The sequence below is a fragment of the Poecilia latipinna genome, unplaced genomic scaffold (assembly GCF_001443285.1).
Source record: "Poecilia latipinna isolate Pla-1442-1.1 unplaced genomic scaffold, P_latipinna-1.0 Scaffold3765, whole genome shotgun sequence".
NCBI lineage: Eukaryota > Metazoa > Chordata > Actinopteri > Cyprinodontiformes > Poeciliidae > Poecilia > Poecilia latipinna.
Genome location: NW_015116381.1, coordinates 1 through 22,292, shown reverse-complemented (window position 1 = coordinate 22,292; position 22,292 = coordinate 1). Strand labels below are relative to the sequence as shown.

General features: G+C 37.3%; 1 protein-coding gene across 3 annotated transcripts; it reads right to left on the bottom strand.

The window, feature by feature from the left end:
* Positions 1-1,314: 1,314 nt before the first annotated feature.
* Positions 1,315-19,577, bottom strand: LOC106941617 (uridine-cytidine kinase-like 1). Of its 3 annotated transcripts, none has more exons than XM_015024689.1 (15): positions 19,257-19,575; positions 17,340-17,548; positions 14,982-15,088; positions 13,616-13,786; positions 12,518-12,589; positions 10,743-10,932; positions 10,587-10,648; positions 5,903-5,922; positions 4,736-4,834; positions 4,503-4,596; positions 4,322-4,384; positions 3,179-3,301; positions 3,007-3,114; positions 2,076-2,232; positions 1,315-1,454 (listed from the first exon to the last, which is right to left on the bottom strand). In XM_015024689.1, the coding sequence occupies exons 1-15, from the start codon at positions 19,346-19,348 to the stop codon at positions 1,378-1,380; spliced, it is 1,644 nt and encodes a 547-aa protein (XP_014880175.1). In that variant the 5' UTR covers positions 19,349-19,575; the 3' UTR covers positions 1,315-1,377. The 3 variants fall into 3 exon arrangements, with proteins under 3 accessions (XP_014880175.1, XP_014880176.1, XP_014880177.1); XM_015024690.1 differs by lacking the exon at positions 5,903-5,922 and adding an exon at positions 7,907-7,923 and having other exon boundaries at positions 19,257-19,574; XM_015024691.1 differs by lacking the exons at positions 1,315-1,454; positions 5,903-5,922 and having other exon boundaries at positions 2,113-2,232; positions 19,257-19,577.
* Between the last annotated feature and the right edge of the window lie 2,715 nt (positions 19,578-22,292).

The following is a 22,292-nucleotide window of genomic DNA, read 5'->3' as shown; positions in this document are numbered from 1 at the left end:
AAAACTTGAAAAAAAAAATTTGAAAAAAGAAANTTTTNAAATTAATTTTTTTTTCAATTTTTTGAAAAAAAAAAAAAAAAAAAAAAAAAAACGGATTCATACAAGTCAAAAATGTGTGATATGATGAAAGTAATTACCTGTAAACAAGATAAATAAATAACCATGTAAAACTTGGCTAAACAGCAGCAAGGACGGGTCCCTTTAAGGGCCAGTTTACATGCAAGACCTGAGCCTGTGACAAATTATATTTGACCAAATCTCATAAAACCCCAAAATGGCGCTCAATACAGAGGATTAAGAAAACCTGTTGCATTGTTGAAAAACAATAAAATTCTTTTAGATAAACTTTTTAACAAAGAAATATTGAAATTTGTGGAGTAAAATAATAATAAAAAACATATTTAGGTAAAAAAAAAGTTGATATTTGACCTTTTCATTCACTCATCAGTTAATCATCTTCAAGTAGTTATGATTGCCGTCCCTTTTGGTGAAAGTTGCCTGAGATAAAAACATTTACTTTGTAGAAAATAAAAATGTAACATGCCCAAATTCTTCCAGAAATCTTCACTCTGCTAGCGATGCACTAATATCTTAAAGTCGGACAGAAACGTGGGGGACGATTATCATCAGAGATGAAAACGTTGCCTTATCTTCATGCAACATCTTAGTGCAAAAACATAGATCAACATCCAATCAAAACTGAGTCCAGATCTAGTTTGATCTCAGCTGGATTTAAATTAAATTAATTTATTTACAATATCTGGCCTCGAACTGTGCAAAAAATCCAGCAAGATGTTTGCCAACTTTAAGGCTCTTTAGAAACTCTGCAAAAACACAAAATCTTGGCAGATTATTTCACTTATACCAAGACATTTTCACATGATACAAGGGAAATAATCTGCCAGTGGAACTGAGTCTTTTTCATCCATATTAAGGTATTATTTATGAAAAACAAACTCCTATTTATTGCTGAAAAGTTACTCATAAGTCAGTTTAGTCTTATTTCAAGTTTACTGAGATATTTACACAAGAAATTAGACCAAAAATACTTGGTAGGATTTTGTGTTTTTGCAGTGAAATTAATGGTGCATAAAAGGAACTTTAAAGCATCATAAGAGAAATTATCGACACAATAAAAGAAATTAAGTTGTAATATGTTGTGGATTGTGGAACCTGATTCAGAGCGAACTTTTAACTCTGGTCCCTTTAACAAACGTTTCCCTAACCTTACAAGTTTGCCATCACATAAAGCCCGCTCTGTGGGATCCGACAGGAACCAGTTCAGAGCATCTTGGTGGAAGAAGAAGTCGAGCAGATAAAGTAGAAATTTATTATTCAGATGCGTTCACAGCGAAGTGCTCCTGTAACAGTCTGTCCTCAGAAGTCCATCCCTTCATCACTCTCACAGACATCAGATGGAGCGTCGGTACCAAAGTAACGATCCCCAAAGTTACCTGAGAAAAAGAGCAGAACACCGACATGTTTGCCACGATTTCTCCTTAAAACTCTGTTTCTCATAGAAAATACTCCTGACTGCGTCTCTTCATCCTTTAAAACATCTAGCTAGCTCCGCTGTTTCTTTCCTGTTAAAAGTGAGCGGTTTCTGTCCACTGTCGCCACATGCTTCCTCTAAATGAAGGGTTGCTGCAAAATCAACAGACACATTCAGCTGGAACCAAAGTTGCAACATTTGTTATAATTTCAGCTGCGGCGGTTCTCTTTCACGCTGCACTGTGCCAAACGAACCAAACTACCCGAAAACCTGTTCCCCTCCTCACCTGTGGTGGCGCTGCACCAAGAAGGAAACAACATGAAAACCTCAGAAAAAGACACTGAGCAGAACTTCATTTTTCACAAAATCTCAACAAAAATGGAGAAGCGTCAGATTTTAGCGGTTGGAGGATTTTGATTTTGGTAAAAGACTACGAGCCAAGAGGTTGTATTTACCCATAATGCCCTGTGCTGTGGACCAAACAAAATGATATATTCAAAGAATGTATTTTTATTTTTATGAGAAACCCTTTGTTTAGTTTGAAAATGGGATTCAGGTGAAGTGAACATGTTCAGCTCCTCACCGATTCCTGGGATGATGTGGAACTGGTCGTTGACCTCTTTGTCCACGGCGGTGGTGATGATGCGGACCTTAGGGAAAGCGTAGGCGACCGAGTGAACGCCCATTTCCGCCATGAGCAGGGAGAGCAGGAAGATCTTATCCTCGGCCACATCGTGGTCCTAAACATGGAGCAGGAAAAAAACTAATCAGGAATGATCAAAAACTGCTTTTTTTCTATTTAGAAAAAATACATTTTATATTTTTTATATTTTATAAAAAGAAAAAAAACTGTTTTCCTTTTTTAAAAGTAGTATTCATTTGAATTCTTTTCATATAAAAACAAAAATGGTTTTTTAAAATTATGTAATTTTTTTACTCATTAAAAAAGAAAAAAATCCTTTAAAAAATGATTTATTTTTGTATTACTCATTATTTAAATTTTTTTTCAATAAAAAGAATAATTTTCCTTCGGGTAAAAACATCATGAGTCCTGGGAACAAAGCAGCAGCTTATTATCATGAAAATAAACATTTTACAAAACTCTACACACAGAATACTAACAAAATTAAACGTCTAAAACAATGTAAATCTCCTCAATCTTTGATAAATAAGTATATTTATATATCATCAAAAAATTATGAGAAAAGAAGCAAATAACTTAAAAAAAACAAAAAACAAATGGATTTATGAAGTAGGTTAAAAATTATAAAAATATATTTCACTAAAATGTCAAAAGAATATTTAAGACTCGGTTATTTATTTTAGTTTTTTTAAACATAAGTTAAAATGGAAGCTGACAAATCTAACTGATGAATTCGTCTTTTGTTATTCTTTTGCTTATTAACGATATGTTTATTATTTCTCAAGAAGTTTAAAAGTGAATTTAAAAAATCCTGAATATTTCTGATCAGAATTAAAAGTAAAACCATTAAAAAGTTTAAAACTGGACCCACCAGCAGGACCCTGACAGCCATGAGAGCCGCGGCTCCGGTGGAGACGGTGCTGTCCATCAGGATCACGTAGTCCTCGCTGATCTCCTTCGGCAGGCGGAGGTAGTGGAGCTGCAGGAAGAACTCGGTGAGAACCACACGCAGTCACTGAGGCGTCGCTCACAAACATACAAACCTCCGGCTCCCCGGTGTCGTGGTTGGTCTGGATGAGGATCTTCCCCAGCCGAATGTCTTTGCAGACGGCCGTCAGAGCCTGCTCCATCGTCTCCCCGGCCCGCAGGATAGAAACGCCGGTGATCTTAACGGGACAGAAAGTAAGAAAACAACAATGATTTACTCTGAAAGCTCCTGCTGAACAGCAAACAGGTCAAACTGCAGCTTTAACATCTGAATCTACTGCAGTAGAGCAGAGCTATGAGAGCTGCTGCCACTAGGGGGCAGCCTCAGGAACAACATCTGGTTCAGTGAACAGATAAATGACTTGATAACCAGTTAAAATGATCAGTTACACATAAAATGTACCTTTTATAGAAATAAATAGCATAATAACTCATATATGCCAGGATATACAGTTGGAAACTCATAATTAAGACAAACATTCACTGCATCAGTTGGAGATCCAGTAAATTGTAAAAGAAAATCTTTTTAAAAACTAGTTTTAGACTGAAATATGTCGAAAGATTATTTTTATTCCATGAGTAATCTGAAAAGAAAAGAATTCTGACTTTTCTCAAAATTCTGACTTTTTTCCCTTAAATTTTGACTTTTTTCTCAGAAGTTTAAAGTACGAATTAGTTTGTTTTAGTTAGTTTTTTTCAGTGGCCCTATCCTGAAATGTTAAGGCAAGACACATAGAAAAAGAGAATGAAAAGTAAATTATTACGGCCCCAACACACAACCCTGGGGTACACCACAGAAAATGTCCTAACATTCAAACATAGATACACCTTTGACAGAAAATGTGATATTTCCTCCCATACAGGATGGAAATGTCTCTGTTCAGGTAAAACTTGTAGAGAGAAAATATTTTTATCTTAATTTATTTTATGGTTTGAACTGATCCTTGCCAACTTTAAATTTGAAGGATAAAAACTGAAGTTTGATATGAATTTACAGCAGATATTTCCTGTTAGATGATTGGAGACAGTGGGATGGTGAATAAAGTTCATCTTATTTTGTTTTCTTGAACTTTGCCAAATCTGCAGAACAGTTCAGCTCTGTACTTTCCAGTTCAGCATAGAGAACCGGAACCTTTTTAAAAGTTTCCTCCAGACACTGAATCAGTTCAGTGGAGAGTCGATGAGACTCTGATTCTTACCCTTTGACCGCTCAGCCTCTTTCCCTCGTAGACGGTGCCTTGAGGCGTCTCCACGGAAGCGGGCTGGACGAGACAAAAACGGGACGAAATTCAGTTCCAACTCGAAGCCAAATGTTATTTTGCACTTTGGTTGCTCCAGTGGCCAGGAAGGTCGGCTAATGTTGCTGCTGAAAAGCCTCACCTTGAGAGGCAGGAAGGAGAGGGCATGTTCTATCAGCAGCCTCATTAATCTCTTGGAGTAGAAGATAAACTCGTCTCTGTTGGTCTCCTTGTTCCTACAAACACAAACAGGAAGAGTGCGACCCGCAGTTAAAGCTCCTGAAGGTTTTCCTGCATGAAGCTGGGCTGCAGGAACAAACTGTTTGGTCAAACAGAAGCAGGTATTTCCTGTAAGACGTGCGGTGGCGCGCTGACCTGATGATGGTGTGCATGCCGCGGACCTGAGGCGTGCTCTCCATCACGCTGAGGGTTTTGGGTAACGGCTGACCCTGATGGGCCGACGCCAGAGCCGATCTGCAAGAAACGAACAGAAAAAACAGAAAACATTCAGATTTTTTTTATGCGCAACCGAATGTGAAAATGTCAAAGTTAGACTCAGACTTCAGAACAACAAACAGATGGATGATCTGATGGACAAATGAAAGGATGAAGAGTTCAGATATTCTTTCATCCTCAAACTTATCCAGATCTGGAAAATACTTCGACAACAGCATAGGAAGTAATTAAAGGAAATATAAAAAGACATTCCAGACGTTTTAAGTACATGGTGTCAAAGTTTACTTGCATAAACTGCATGGGTAAGTGCAGTTTTATTTAATTTTATTTAAATATAACTAAAATAGGTGAATATGGGTCATTACTCTTCTTATTTATTCTTTTTCATTTTATGGAAGTCAAGATTTTGTTTCTTAAAAAAACTAAAAAAGTAAATTAAAAAGCAGTGGTTTTATTTCTTAACAATAAAAGAAGCTAGACTCCTAAAGTATGCATTTATAAAACTTGATAAGTTCTGTTAAAAATGGTCATGTAACTTTTGCAGAGAAAATGTTATTTAGCAGAGCAAAGCAGAAATGTGAACTACCAGCAAACTGTTTCATAAAAATGGGGAAAAACATGTTGATCCTAAAGAATAGCAGAGGAGCTGTGATCCTAAGATTCCCTTTGTTCAGTCAGAGCAGCAGTTTTAAGAGTTAATGCCCTCATCTTCTCCAATTGTGCTGTAATCTACATGCAAAACAATAAATGCAACCCTGAATATCGTCAAACACATGCAAAGTGCTGCAAAGCGTCAAAAAAGCTGCTTGTCTGTTTCTGTTGCTCTCTTTACACTTTATTTTAAATTGTGCTCTCTTTCTGCAAAAAATAAGTCGTGCATTTGTTTTATTTCACAAAAATGCAAATTAGGAAAAGTATTCTGCCAGCCAAAACTTGATAGATAAATGTCAAAACCAAGCATGTTGCCTGAATTTACAGATAAAACATGCAGCTACTAGTGGAACAGGTTAGTAAGCTCGGAGTGGATGGAAACGGCAGGATTGTGCATCTTATATTTGAACAAAAGATGCAGAAGTCGGGCCTCACATATCCCAGCGAAGCTTCCTCTGCAGAACGCCACAAAGCACAGAAAAAAAAAAACACAAAAAAGGGAGAGAAAGAACATTTTGAGTCGTGGAAAGCTCTGACAGATCGGCGCTGTGCAACAATGAGCAAAAACGCTGCAGCGCATCACGCCATCAGATCAGTTCATCTAAGTGGGTTTAAATTAGAGCTTTTGTTTTTATTCTGCTGAGATCTCACACCTGAAAGAGCAGCAGAGCTCCTCCACGTTTTACAAATCAATCTGTGATTTATGTCAGTATTTATTAACAGAGATTAAATCAGATTAACTCGCCCAGAGAAAAGACCTAAAGAGTCACGATTGTTGCCTTTTCTGCCAAATGTCGGCTTTTCTGCAAACTAAGAGTTCACTCCATCGCTGTTTCTGCTTTGTGTTGCAGCAGGACTTCAAACTGATTTCTAACATAAAACAGATTTATCTTAATAATAAACAACTTGAAGCGCCGTATATAAGCAGATTCAGTGTCGTGCTGATTGTATTTTGGTGTTGATTTGTGCAAACATGGCTGCAGGAAGTTAACGTCTAAAGCAGGTGAAGATCTAGACGGGGTGTCCAAAGTGTGGCCCGGGGGCCACATGTGGCCCGTTGACTGATTCTGTTTCCTTTTCTTTAATGACAGCAAAATTATTACTGACAAATAAAATTTTTCCACAATGGAAACTATTAAGCACAACATAAAGTGTTAGTTCTTCAACAACCAAGATTTTTACTTTCTCTTTTATTTCAGAGTAGCAGTGGGTATTTATCGTATCGTTTATCTTTATCGTGATATATTTCTTATCGTGATAAGTCTAAAGTTCATCAAAACCGTCCGCATTGCTGAGATTGTTATTTTTACGATTTTCTACACTGATTTTTCTGCAAACACCAGGGAGCATTAGGACAACTGCAGATAGAAAAACGGGAAAATTTTCACCATTAATCTCAGAATGTTTTTAGAAAACATAAAAACATTTCTGAGCTCCACAAATTAAAAATGTGCAAAAACAAACCTCAAAAATGTTAATATTAATCTCAGGAATTGTTTAGAAAACTTTGGAATTTTCTGAGCTCGTAAAGTGGAAAGTTTTTAATTTTAGGAAAGTTTCTGAGTTTTAAAAGTTGAACATTTTATACTTTAACACCAGGGACGTGTCCAGATTTTTCTCCTTATGGGTGTGGAAGAATGGAACAGTGAAATGACAATTTCATCTAAATTATCTGCAGTCTTAGATTACAATGAACAGTGAGACAAAACTTGAAAAACAAAACTTTTTATTTAATAATAAAAAAGAACGAAAAAACATTTGGATCTGCTTAGTATGCGAAAACTATGCAATAGATGTCTTTGTTACCTGATTAGCCTGTTTAGCTTAGCGTAGCTTTATTGAATACAACTCTATTTTTAGCTGCATAACTATATTCATCTTATCAATTTAAAGAGAAAACTGTTGATCCATTGTAGACTACAAATGTCAACTGTTTGTTACCCATTTTATCCTTTGTGAAGAGTTTTTTTCTGTGCAGTGGTCTGAAGATGCTTTTTCTTCTTATTATTAAACATCATACACATCAACCAATGAGACCAGAGATGGAAATGAGCTATTTGGCTAGAATATAATTTATTTGCATTTAAATGTTAATTAATATGCAATGTTCCATTCCTAAAGTTTTCTATCATCGATGTTCTTCTATTAGCACGTTAGCATTAGCGTGCTGTAAAGAGAGGCTGTTTCTTGGAAATTTCTTTAAATAATCCAAATTTAATGCAGTTTTCAAGTTATCTACATATTTAACAGGGTTATAAGTAAAAGAGACATCAGGTGTGATGGTAGTTTGGCCAGTCAAATTAAATTTTTTACATACTAAAAGCCCCAGTTATTAAAAAATAAAAAAGGTTTGACTGTATGGCGAACAGGAAGCGGAGGGGAGTAAAGGTCTGGCTGTAATGAGAAAGAAACTGAAATAAAAAGCTGTTGCAGGCATACCTCACATTGATCTCACGCTGGAATGGTTACACAGCATTCAGCCAGGCAAGGAGGGGTCAGGCCCATACAAGGACACACACAAAAACACACACAGTGAGCAAAATAAAATAAACTCAAACCTTTAAAGCAAAAACATTCTCAGCTGAAATGTGCGGCTCCACACACCCCGACAGCTCAGCCATGAATATTAATTTCATGTCTGGCTGAACAAAAACTCAACAGCGTCATAAATCAGATTTTAGTAAGTGTGACCATTTTATTTGATTGTGTAAAACGGGGCTGGAACAGCGAATGATTTCATCAGTTAGCTCAACAATGTGCTTGGTGGACTGAGCCAAAGCTTTGGCAGATAAACTCTCCATGAAGGGTGCTCTGAATTTCAGAGGCAGCAAAAACCAACAGATGATTCAACGTGGAGTAAATCTTTTCCCACGGTTTAACTGAAGAGAAGGTCTTCCTTCTTCCAGAAGATGAAATAAAAGTTAAAAGAATCTCTGACAGATATATTTTAACCCAGTCAGTTTGAAGGAGTGAGTTCTCCTGTTGTTTTTTATTAGGAGATAAACGACTTGGCTGGTTTATCTTTAGTGTTTATCATCATGAGCTGATTTTTATTAAGAGCTTTTTCTTGCTGTTTGCAGGATTTTTGCCGCCTCGAAGGCGGGGCTACGTCCACTCAGGCGTTTTGATAGCTGAATGGTTGCCATGGAGATTAAAAGATTTCTCAAACATGCATGGAAGAATCAAGGCGACACTCCAGCTTTGTTTTAATGAGAGAAAAACTTTATAAAATGATGGAAAGCTAAAAAGAAAGTCGATTTTACTAAACTGCCGCTTTAAAAAGGAGCAGCAAAAGCAAATGAGGCGGATTAGCAACAACTGATGATGTCATTCAGGACATGCTACTGTGGAAAATCATCTCTCCAGAAGTTGAGCTGCAAGTAAACAATAATCTTCAGTCAGAGGCATCTTCAGATTCACTGCAACACTGACTGCTACCAGAGATCTTGATTCATTTAAGACACTTGGATTACATGAGTTTGATAACATCTAATTTATTTTTGGGATAAATAAAGTATTTTTGAACACAGTCATTCACTCATCCAAACTAACTAGAAAGAAAATAGCAAAAGCTACTGCTTAAGGAAATGCTGAATAAAACCATGCAACTTTCAATTAAAGTTATGTAAATTACTAATAATTTTTGAAACTGAAGGAAAGTGGACGAGCTTCCTGCTCCGTTCGTGTTGCATACTGCAGGTGTCGTGCAGTGAGTGTAACTGATGCGTTCTGCTGATGGCCGCGAATGAATATGTTGAAGGTGGAACAGATCATAGTTAGCAGTGGGTCATAAAAGTGAATGGATGACAGAACAATGAGGAGAAGAAAGATGGAGGACACCTCTCCTCTCCGCACGGCGCCATTAATCTCAGATAACGACTCCAGAGCTGCCTGACCGAGGTCAGCGAGGTGCAGCAGGAAGGAAGGAGGAACGAGACGAGGCAGAAAGGAGCCTCACCAAACGCTGTAACAACCAAAACTCTGCCTGGAACAATCAATATTTAACAATCTGATTTGTTTCCTTTCCCTTAATCAATAACAAAAAATGAAAATGGAAGGAGTTTTTTTTTTTTTTTACTGGTTATACCGAAATTATTTGCTGCATTTGCTGTTGACATTTGAATTATTATCAGGAAAAAATATCTTACTTCTCTTAAATTACTTCAGATTAAAATCTAAGATGAGGGTAAAATGAAACCAAATTCAGTTTGTTTTTTATTCCCATGAAGCTCTTTGAACACAAAACTTACATCTTCCAAACATGTTTAAACAGTTAAGTTTAAATTTCATACGGCAGAATATTTGAAAACAAAATTAAAAGTGACTTTTTTGCACCTCATGTTGCAGCATCATGAGCACGGCTTGCTAAGAGAATAAGACTAACTAGAATAACGTCTATTTATATTCACTGCTAGATGTTTTGTAAAATATATTTTCGGGATTTCTGCAACTATTTCACAGAAGATGCCCAGTCCTGGTCCTCAGGTTTCTGCATGTTTTAGATGTTTTAATGCTTGAAAACATGAAGATGGGAGGTCAAACAGACGGATGAGAAAACCGATAAATGGATCAAACTTTTCCTGATTTTGGGAGACGATGGTTGAGCAGTTTTTGCAGAAATGCTGTGTCGTGGTTTTACTGTCGTGCATCCGGTCAGGTTTGGAATAATTAATAAAGTCACATTTTAAAAAAAGAGTTTTAGCTTTTCAAGCAGGTTATTTTTTTCTGGTACTAAACTTTCTTTGATAAAAAACTGAAGAAAAGTCAAACTTCTGGCTTTAGAACCTGACAGCCATGCTCACATATCCACACGTTATCAGTTTATTGTGGCGACGCAGCAAAATCCCGTCACAATGCTTCCCACCGCCTGCAGACGGAAGCAGCTAAAAATGTTGATCTGAATAAAGCCGACTTTGTTTACATTGTTCCTCATATAAAAACAGCCAGAAGTGCAGGATCTGTAAGCGGCGAGTCTTATCAGGGCAGGCAGCTGAAGCAGCACTTTTCAAACAGCTTCGCCACAAATCGAACTAAAACGAACTGAAACACCGGGAGAAACTACAACTTGAGCCGAGTCAGCAGAACACAAACAAGTAGAGACCTTATTGGGAGTCTTTACCTTCTCCAGCTGACTGTGGACATGCTGAACAATCAGATCCAAAGCTACAAAGTTTTCCCCACCTGAAAGGAAACACATTCAATCAGTAACTTTATTGAAAAAAGGCGATATGTGATATTTAAAGGATAGTTGAATGCATAGAGGAGAGTGGCTAACCTCTGGGCACCACGATGTCTGCCACCTGCACCGTCGGCTCGATGTACTGCTCGAAGGCCGGCTTCACAAACTTGTTGTACTGCTTGATGATGCCGTTGATGTCGCGCCCGCGCTGAGAGACGTCTCTCTTCAGCCTGCGGATCAGCCGGATGTCCGAGTCCGTGTCCACAAACACCTTCATGTCCAGCAGCTGCCGGGAAAAGGTCACAAAACGACGTTCAGTCCAGTTTATCTGGTGCTTCTGCTCCAATTTCTCCTTCAGAAACAAATTATGTCACTCATGTTTCCTCTATCTAGACCAAAATAAACATAAACCTGCTATGACTTGTAACTTTTATCTTTTTATGCTAAAAGTTGATTCTTTTAAAATAATTTGTGAACATTGATGGTTTGTTTCTGCTTGCAAAACAACATTTGTGAAATTAAACAGCAGGTTTGTATGCTCTTTTAACCAGACCCAGTTTAAAAGCAAACACGAAATGACACTTTTTTATTTTTTGAATGTGCTTGCAGCACTAGAATGTGATTAATCTTATGATTTTTTAAAAATAGATTGACAGAACTGATAGAAATTAAAATCTTTGTCTCTTATTTCTTACAACAAAACTCCATCCCAGTCACACTAAACAGAGAGAATACGTTGTAAAATCCTCCCACAGATCCTGATAACTCGTCACCATACTGTTTCTGCTTTAATAGAGAGAATTAATGTCGGTATTTTTTCCATTATATTCCCAGTTCCTGGCATCCTGCCCGTCTGGACGGGTTCTTAACCCAGACCTGTATATTAGCTCTACAGATTAGCAGCTATAATTGGCTTCAGTTACTAGAAAGGACACAAAGCACAATTAATCACAGAGCACAAAGGCTGTTACTGACTGAATAAGAGGGTAATCAGCAACGGAGCCGGGCCTCCTGGGAGGCTGGCCGCCTTATCGCCACAGCCCAGCGCACAAACACACAGAGGAGCCGACGCGCAGCAGCAGGACTTATTTACCATTAGGAGCGCCGTCCCTTTAATTCTTATGGATTTTCACTGACCATAAACAGGCTTTCAATAAAAGAGCAAATCAATTTTCTGTTTAAAGGCAAATCTCTCCACATAAAGAGGCTCCAGGCAGCAGACTGGACTGAATCTTCACTTTGACTCAGCAATAAGACGTCAATCGAAGAAACACCGAGAAAATAAAGGAGGTTAAATAGACAGAAGATAATATTTCTACAAAATTATGACCTAAATGTTAAATATTACTTTACGAGGATGTGCCTCTGTCTGCAGCCCTGAGGGGTAACAGCTGTGGTGGACAGACTGGGATATCGCTGCTTCCCTGAGGCTAAACCAGCTGTTCCAGATGCTGCAACCAAAGCAGAGCTGCACAATATATCATAAATATATGGTCATCGCAATATCAGTGAGGGCGAAATCCACGTTTAGAGAGCAAAATATTCTCCTGCAAAATGTAATACTTGGACAACTAGAGTTTCAAAATGCCAAATATTTACTAATATTACTGATAGCACAACATTTTCTAACATCATGCAGCCTTAAACTACACATTTCTTGGTAGATAGATAGTCTGCCCATTATCCTGTTACATCTGCATAAATATAATCAATAACATGATTTCTGCATCAACTAAACTGATCAGCATATCATAAAAAATCTAAACTGGAAGCTGAATCAACTCCAAAAACTTTTATCTGTTTACCGTCTATAATATGTACAACATGCAAACAAACAAAAAGAAAAAACTGAGAATAATATATATTTTTACCTTCAGCAGCTCCTTGTTGGCAAAGGCCAGGATGCCCTCAAAGATCACCACATTGGCTCCATAAACTGTTTTCTGTCACAGAGATGAAAAATCAAAGAAAGAATGAAGTTTAAATGTCCACAAAGAAAACAAGACAGATTCTGAATAGCAGAAGGAGCTGAAATCCTAAAAGATGTTCAAATGAAGATTTTAAAAACTTTGAGCGTAAAACTGAAAGCAGCTTCTCTTTACTAGAGCTGTTCAAGACTCAGATGATTTCCAGTTATTTATTATCTGCTCCCAGTTTTCTGAGGCGAGATGAGTTATGATTTTTATCCTCACAAAGCAGACACTTAAAAGTTACAAGATAAAAAGAAAATATTTCATGATTACTCAGTACAAGACAAAACATTGTCCAACATGACTCAACCAATGATTCAGATTTAGTAGAAAATATTCAGATCAGTGGCTTTGATGCAGAAAACATAAATAAACTCCAAAGTTATCCGGACTATACAGGGAAGAGATTTTATTATTGGTATCATTGCAGGTACAGTTAAATAAATGTTATAAACATGTGGTCAAGTTCAAGGAAATAACTAAAATATTGACGGAGAAAAAACAAAATATACTAAGAAATGAGGAGTGAGAAGACTTTAGGATCACTGTTTGCCACAAACTCATGACTAAGGAACCCAGCAGTGTGAATTGATTTAAGGATTATGTAGAAGTCCTTTAACATCTTTAACAAAAAAAACAACAAAAAACACAAGAAGGTCGAGTTTAAACAGACAGAAGTGAAAATGTGTAAATTCAGGAAGCAGCTCAGGAGTAGAAGCTGAACCCCAGGCTGCAGCAGAGCAGCTTGGCCACTTAATTACATTCAGCTGCGTACAAAAGGGCCATAAAATGATCCCAGAGTCGCCGGCCGAGATGGCCGATTTCCCATGAGGTGTTGTGCCAGTCAGCCATGAAATTACACGGCGACGAAATAAAGAGGAGATGTCAGAGACGCAACGCTTCAGAAACGGTTCTTGTTGGGGAAAATGAAGCTTTAATTATCAGCAAACTTGCGGGGGGAATTTCAAAAAGTATTTTTACTAGTCGTTGTTTTCTGACCCATTCTTTGCGCCGGCTGTGGCTGGTGAAGTCGTACACCGGCACTTTGATGCTTTTCCCCTTCTTCAGCTTCCTGAGGACGGTGATGAGCAGCTCGAAGTCGAAGGCGTCGGGGTGATCGAAGTTGTACTCGTTTTTAGCAGCAAGCTCCTGCTCTTCTTTATTCAACACCTGAGACACAAACAAACCAGAGCAGCAGTAAAACAGGTGATTCTGATCAGCTGTCAGGGCTCATTTCAACACCTGTTCAGAATTCATAATGTGGAAATACTATTTCCTTAACTGGAGCGGGTAAAAACTCTGAAAAGCTGCTATACAAAAACACCAAGAACAAGAGATAATGTTTGCCTTTATGACGAAGTTTAGACTTTAAATTGTTAGAAAAGCCTGAGAATAAGCACAACAAATGGCTCAATGAAGTTATTTTAGTCTTATGATTTCACAATATCGTCCCTTTGAACAACTGAATTAGTTTTTCTCCACTTGATCTGGAAAAAAATTTAAAAATTCACAAAACTTCATTGGACAAAATGAATTATTTGTTAATGAAAAGTGTTGGGAACAAAGGATTTTTCTTTGTATGAAAATAAAGTCATAAAATTACCAAAATAAAGTCGTAATATTACAAAATCATAACATTACAATTTTATTCTTGTAATTTTATTACTTTATTCTCCATTTTTTTTATTCTTCTTCATACTCTGTCACACATTTGATTGAAAATTATGACAAACTAAATATTTTCCAAACTGAGCAGTCTAAGCAAACACTACTGGAAACTGAAAGCAAATTATTCTATTAAAAACCTGAAAAGTATGAAAATATAGTTATATTTACAAAAAAATAAAAAATAGAACTCAGCATTGTAGATAAATCAATGAAGTTTATGTGTAAAGCACATTTCAGTAACAAGGCAGTTCAAAGTGCTTTATATCATAAAACACTAATATTGAACACAGTCAATGACTGTTTAATCTTGAGCTGCAGGAACTGCTGCACAAATATTCAGCATGTTTTTCCTTCAATATTCCTCTTTGTAACCTTTAGTCACATATTAAAGGGACAAATTTAACAAACATTTTTAATTTGGTGTTAGAAGCAAGTAAGAAAGGAACCAAAAATCATCGATTTCAGTTCATCTTGCTGAAATCAGCAAAGGGGCGGGAAGGTTAATCAATTCAGTGGAATATGATTTATGATCTGCATTTGTTTTCAAATCAAAAGCTAATGAACTATCAGAGAACTCTGGGGGTAAACAGTTATCGAATGCGTCTTATTGCTCAGAGTGAATCTGCAAATTTACTGCTGAAGACCCTATGAATCAAAGCTTGTGGTTCTGTTTTTTAATTACGCAGAGAGTAATCACCTTGTAGAAGGAGTCCATGGACAGCAGAACCACCCAGGGAACATCCAGAGCTTCGATGATCTTATTGGCCACTGTGGTTTTTCCTGATGCGCTTCCTCCACACAGACCTGCAGGAGCACAAAGCACAAACAGCAGCGGCTCTAATTAATGAAGACAAACGTGGAGAAGCACTGCTGCTAGAAAAATGCTAAACTAGTTCAAGAACTAATTAAATACACTTTCATCATATACTCATGACATATCACTTCTTTTTACAGTTGTTCTGCAGCAACAGACACCAGATATGGCAAACTGGTATGATGAGAGATTTTTAGAGGTTAAATTCGCTAAAGTTTGAATTTCCTTAGACTTTCAATGTTCCTTTGTGCTGTTTAGCGCAGAACGGTGTGACATTGGCTGCATTTCCATTACGAATGTATGCAAAACTTTGTCAATATTCTGGTAATGTAAAAAAAAAAAGTTTCACAACTGTGTTGTTTCCATTACATAAGAAACACAAATAAAGTTTGTTCATGTGATGTCATTTAAAAAACCATCATCCTCCAACTACTTCCTGATTATGTGACTCGTGTGATGTGAAAAAAGATTTCTGTAATTTGTATATTTGTTCTAAAAACAACTGAGGGAAAAAAAATAAATCAATTAAAATTGGAAATTGAATCTGGTATAAAAAAATCTGAGATTTTATTTTTTAAGCCATATCACTTCAAAAAATAAAATATGGGTGTACCAGTATGTACAGTATTTATTGCTGTCACAAATCAGTCAAAATGTGGCTTTTTTTGACAAAGAAAAATAAAACGGATTTCTACAAAATAATTACAATTACATACAAATATGTAACAGAAAATAAGTGACTTTTAGCAAAACACTTATTTTACTGGACTAAACAAATGCTGCTTGTATTTATCTTTAAGTACAGCTGTGGGGATGTTGTAGAAACACGTTTTCCTTTTATTTCATCTAAACATGTTTTAAAGTCACCCAGCTGTGAAAGCTGCTCTGCTGCAACGCAACAAACCCTGTTTTCTATTAGCAATAAAAACCCAATTGTTAAAAAAAGATGGCAGACACAAGGTTTTACCTCCTTTCATTTCAATTTCTTTTATTTTCTTCCCATTTTATGGTTTTAGTCGTAATTATTTCCCTCTTTCGCTCCCCTCTCCATCTTGCACCAAATTTTACTACATCTTCCTCAGCGAAAGTCTGACCAGTTTTCCGCTGCTCCTTTCAGCCGTGTGTGAAATTGGGACCAGTCACTACGCTCCATTGGCGATAACAGATTGCAGACTGAGGAGAACGTCCGCCTCTCCTTCCCGCCGCTCACGCCGGTCTGATGAGTTTATTCACGCTACGGCGCTCCGTGGATGTCAAACACGCACACCTGGAGCTCACTCCACAGCTGCTGGGAAGCTCGCTGACTCGGATGTTTTACTGTGCAGATCAGCATGATGTGTCGCCATAAAGGCTCATACAGAAAGAAACCATTAGATTACGGTTTGCTAAACTTACATCTGTAGAAAAAAAGGTTTGAGCATGACAGAGGTTTTTCAGTTTATCTATTCTGAAACTCAACGTGAAGAAAACTGAGATTCTTCTATTGAGAAATGTATGTGGTTTACGCAGGACACCGACCCTAAAAGCCTGGAGTTTGACACCTGTGAGGAAAATAAAACTGAAATGTTAAGGTTTTATCAGCCTCAATAAAAAACATTAGACTGTTTTCACACATGATATGTTACATTTTCACTGCGGTTCACTTTCACACTGAACTCCGTCAAACAAACCAAACCGTTCAAAAACCTGTTCCCCTCCTCGCCTGTGGGGGCACTGCACCAAAAACCACCACAGGAAACAACACAAAAACCTCTGAAGAAGACAGGAGCGCAACTTCCTTCTAAGACTGAAACGATTAATCAAATTAATTGTGATAAATCGATTATTGAAATAATCGTAACTAATTTAGTAATCGATTAATCGTCAGTGCAATTAGCAGTAAAATAAAAGAAAATGATAAAATCTCCAGTTTGACTACGGTAAAATGTAAAAAACTGTAACAAACCTTATTTTAAATGGCTCAGAAAGTGCAATTAGGAATTTCAAATATAATGTAGAATAAATAACTAGAATTCAGTTTAATTCTTGTTGAATTAGACTGAATAGATTTGATACCTGATCAGATATTAAGACCGGATTGGTGCATAGATTGTAGTTTATAAGAAAAGTACTAAATATTTGCGTAAATTATTAATTTTAAGCATATTTAAATGCGTCTTAGGTGACGATGTAGGAGTTGGAGAACAAACCAACCACCAGGAGAACTCTGGTTTATGAAGCAGATGGCGTTTGTTCCCTCACCGATGACGAAGGCCTCTTTGAAGGTGGTCCCGGTGACATTGTACCACGGTGGTCTGCCGGCGGTGTAGATGGTCCTCTTGTTGGTCCTCAGCAGCGGAGGCTCTGTCTTGGACTGGCTCGTGGTCCGTTTCCGTGGCGACAGCGATGGGGTCAGAGGACAGCAGGGGACCCGGTTGGAGAGACCGTCCATGGAATCTTCTCCGCTCCCGCTGCATTTAGAGGGAGAGGCATCGATAAGCAGACCGCTCGCCAAAACATTATCAGTCGTTGTACAGTTCACTAAGAGGATAGGATGGGATGTTTTTGCCATCAGAGATGCCTTTTTGGTTCATATGTGACCCCCTGCTGCTCCTTTACAGGCATTTCAAGTATTACAAAGTACATGCAAGTTCAGCTGATATTACAACATTGTAAAATTGTGGACTTGCACATAAATTGTTGTTCTGCAGAGAGGAAGAAAGAAACATTTTCACTGGAATGTCTCTGTGAGGACTCTCCGCAGTCGGACCTTTGGTATCGGTGTGACTGAGGGAGAGGACAGGAGAACTTGCTGATCCTCCCCAGGAAAACACACCGTTGCCCAGGAAACAGCGTGATATCGAGTGGGGAGGCCACCATTCACATGAGTAAGGCTGTCATCACTTGGCTCGGTTTGTGGAAAGTTATCGCACTAATCTTCAGTTAAAAGTTTCTCTCTTTGGAAGAGAAACAAGCAAAACCAAAGCACATGTTCTAATTAAACTCCCGATGTTTATATTTGGGTTGGTAGGACAAATGCAGTATTACTCTTAATATGTAGATAGTGTCTACTGCATGTGATCAGTGTCAATAGACAATGCATCAGATATAATAATGTGTATATGGAAAATTCACTTAACTCCGATCCAGAACCCCACGGCATTCTGGGAGATGTAAGCAGAGGAAGTGATTTACCTTCTCAACTTCTCACAATGAGCTAAGCTAGCCTACTCACTCAATCTGTGGTTACCTAGCAACAACCTGCTGAGTAACTTGCACAGCAGCAGTTTCAAGTTCACTGTGAAACCATAACTGCTTAAAAAGAAGAAAACAATGGTGTGGAGTGAAAACTGTAGATAAAAAGAAAAGGCCATTCCACCAGTTTGGCAAAATTTCAGATATTTAAAACAAAAATAATCATCAATAATTATCTATATATCGACTCATATGAAATGCTTTTATTCAGCCTTAATGTCCAGGCCTTCTCTAATGGATGACAGCATCAGTGGTTATTTACACAGATCACCTTTGTCTGATTATAATTCAGTTGATCTGAAACAAAAAAGTAAGGAGGTAAATACTTTTTCACAGCACCTTGAAAGATATTATGGAGTTTCAATAAATGTGGTGCTGATGATTTTGTAAATAAAAAAAAGAAAAATGCTGCTGTCTTTCAGTGGAGTGAATTAAGAAACATGACTACAAGCTTCAAAGGAAGAACATCAACATTTATTTGTAAAAATATTACCAGAAAACATTCAGCTTTTTGTAAGGTAAAGCAACATTGTTTTTCTAGAAGAGAAATTGAATTGAATGAAATGTTAATTTTAAAACTGAAACTGCAACCAGGCACAAAACTCAAAGCGCATTTACTCTGAGATGGCCAAGAATTTTAATTAATTCATAAAAAAATAAAAATAAATAAGAATAAAAATGAAAAAAATCACCACGTCCTTGTTGAATATCTGCAGTGATATTAAATTTTTTTTTTTTTTTTTTTTTTTTTTTTTTTTGTCTTTTTTGCTTCTTTTGTTCTCCCAGCAGCCACGCTGACACAATGCGTGGATCTGACGGAGAAGGAAAGCTAGCCAGCTAGCTGCGTTAGCAGGATTAAAGCGATCCGTTCAGGGATCCAACAGCCGCAGCAGGCACTCCATCCTCCCGACAGGCTTTTCTCACCTGTCGGTCCTCAACATCGACCTATCCGCGTCCTCTCCCCCATCTGTCGGCTGCTCGCCCGGCTTACTGTCGAGGATAATCGCTGCTGCCATAACGGCTCGGCGCGGAAACTAAACACTGGGTGCGTGATGACGTCAGAAGACGTAAAGTGATGTTGTGTTTGTGGAACTCGCAGAACGTCGGTAACTTAACCTCAACTGCAAGACTGAAATACATTACGCACATTGAATTATGAAAGCTTTCGTACTTTAATAACTACAAGAACAAAAAGGCAATTTAAAGAGTTTTCAAACAAAAGACTTTCGGCCACATTTCTTTTGTAAACTACATCGAGTATGCGATAGAAACGTTAATAATAAAAGGCAGACCATTGTAACATACAAATAACCGTCATATCTCTATTTATTTCGTAGATTTATATTATAGCAGTCATCATGACAACTTGCATTATTTTGATATTGTTAAAATAAATTCTACATAAAAATGTATGAGAGGTTATTGGGAAAGTTTTACATTTGTACCAGCTGCACTTGATGTTAAATCAAATCAATTTCATTTATAAAGAACATTTACAAAACAACCAGTTGACTCAGGTTTTATATTAATTAGGTCTAAGTTTAATATAAGTTAATTTAAAGAAGTGCTATATCCAATAAATAAACACATTAATACTATCCAGACTCCATAATTGATAGGGCTGGAAAAAGAAGAAAAGAAATTCTCATTTGACCTTTTTCTTGTCAGAAGCTTTTCAGTTTCTTACTTGCTACACTTGCTTGAAGAGCAAAGCAGCTTGATGAAATTGACTGAAAATGGTAATCAGAAATAACATTTAAATCAATTATTTTAACTTCCATTTTATTTTAAAGATGATTTAATAATAGAAAACAAAATTGATTATGATAAATTAAAGACAAAAACCATTATGGTATTCTTTTTTTTCCATCTTCCCTCCAACTTTCTGAGAGTCCCACAGCGCCTCCTAGTGCTCCTCCATGTGCCCGCGGGCCTTACTTTGAAAAACTGGTTTAGATTGTAGTCTATTGTATGATAATGTGGTAGTTGCTTAATCATATTATTAGGTTTAAATTGATTTTTGATTTGGTAAGAATGATTGCGAGTGAGTTTTATATTAAGACTGATTGATGAGTGATCAGGAAATCAACGGTAAGAACAGCATTGATATCTCAAAAAGGCATAAAAACATTTGGTAAAATGTTTTTACTCATGCAATGCAATTATAATTTTATACACATAAATCAATAAGGCCGATCTGTATCAAATGGTTATTTGATACAATTTCTAACTGAAATTGAAAATATACTTTAAACCCTTCACGTTTTAGTTTTAACAAGGTGAAACAAGAAAAAAAGGGTTAAGTTTATTGCAGCATGACATGCATTGGATGGAACAATAGATATAAATGTAATTCAGATTTACTTGAATTATTTGTACCACTTGTGCAATTTGTTAAATAAATATTTTGAATGTAGATTTGATGTGTTTTTGTCCAATCATAGTGTGGAGAAGTGACGCTCGCGCATGCTGACGCCTGTCCCATTAACTTCAGGTGTCCTGCGATCAGTCAGACTCTGCAGGAGCAGCAGCAGCTGCAGCGCGCCGAGCCTCACTCCTCAGTCCTGCTGCAGCTTTTTCTTTACAGGCTTCAAGTCCAGCAAGATTTTTTTCTTTTAAAAGGAAAAAAATAAAAAAAAACTCACAGAAAACTAAACAAAATTTTTTATTTTATTTTTTTTTTTGTGCTTCAGCGGTGCAATGAAGGAATTTACGGATTTGTCCTGAAGACTTACAGATCCCAGAATATGAGGTGTTGGCTGACTTTCTGCGTCGACTGAAAATCAGAGGAAATCGGATTCTCGACTAAGGAGGTGGAAGAAATATTTTTACATTAGAAAATATAAGTCTGAACTTATAAAAATGGATAATCCTCCGACTAATTCAGAGAAATCCCATCTGATAGACGAGAAGAGCGCGAAGATGTATTCCTTAAAATTACAAAGGTGAGACAATAGCTCAATATCCACAGAATAATTTCCAATTTTACACGCATTTGATAGAAAAACACTTGCTTAAAATGTGAGACATGGTGAATGAGTTATTTTAAAAGAAAAAAAAAAAAAAAAAAAACTTCGTACAAATCCACGCACGGAAATGTCCCGCAGCTTGGGCGTAACGTGCGGTGCGCAGTTTGTTACTGTGCTGCATGTTCAGTATGGCTGACGCGGGCTGTTTTATGTGAATGAGCAAATTCATTTCCATGCTTGAGTTGTTTCTGGACAGCCTGTGACAAATGGCCCCGGGGGCCAGTTCACTGAGCAGCGCTAAAAACTCATCATCTGTCGTTAGAGAGGGAGCGCGCTGCATGCGGCGGATCCGTGCACGTCCAGACCGCATGTCAGCCAAAACTGCAGGAGGAGCTGCACGAAGCAAATCCTCACTTTGCTTAAGATGTAAAGATACAAAGGAACAAAGAGGCGGGAGAAATGAAATTAGTTGATTTTGAAGATGAGAAGTGTCAGATTTGTTCTGCGCAAAATTAATAACAAGAGAATATTCTAGAGATTTTAATTTAAATATGTTTATCTTTGAATGTTAAACACAAATTTCGATCACTTTTCCTTACAGGCCTCATCTTGAGTCCGTTTCCACCATCTGACCAATAAATGTTTTATTTTGTTGGCAGTAAATCCTGCTAAGTTATTTCATGTTGAGGTTAACTTTTTTATTTCCCAAAAACAAACTCTGTTGTCCTAAGAAAGCAAGACCCTTAATTTTTTCTGCAAGCATCGAGGCCCCCAAAAGAGGAATCAACTCTTGTTTGTCGACATCAAGCAGAGGTGCAGAGAGGTAGACAGTTGAGCATATGGCGCCGCGTTTGGGATTTCACGCACCATTTGCGCCATTCCTGCGCGCTTGCATGCGCCTTTACTGAGTCATCGTTTGTAGTTTTTGTTTATTTAGGTGAAAAAGGTCCATGGGGCGACTAAAATACATACTTCAGTAAGTCAAATATTT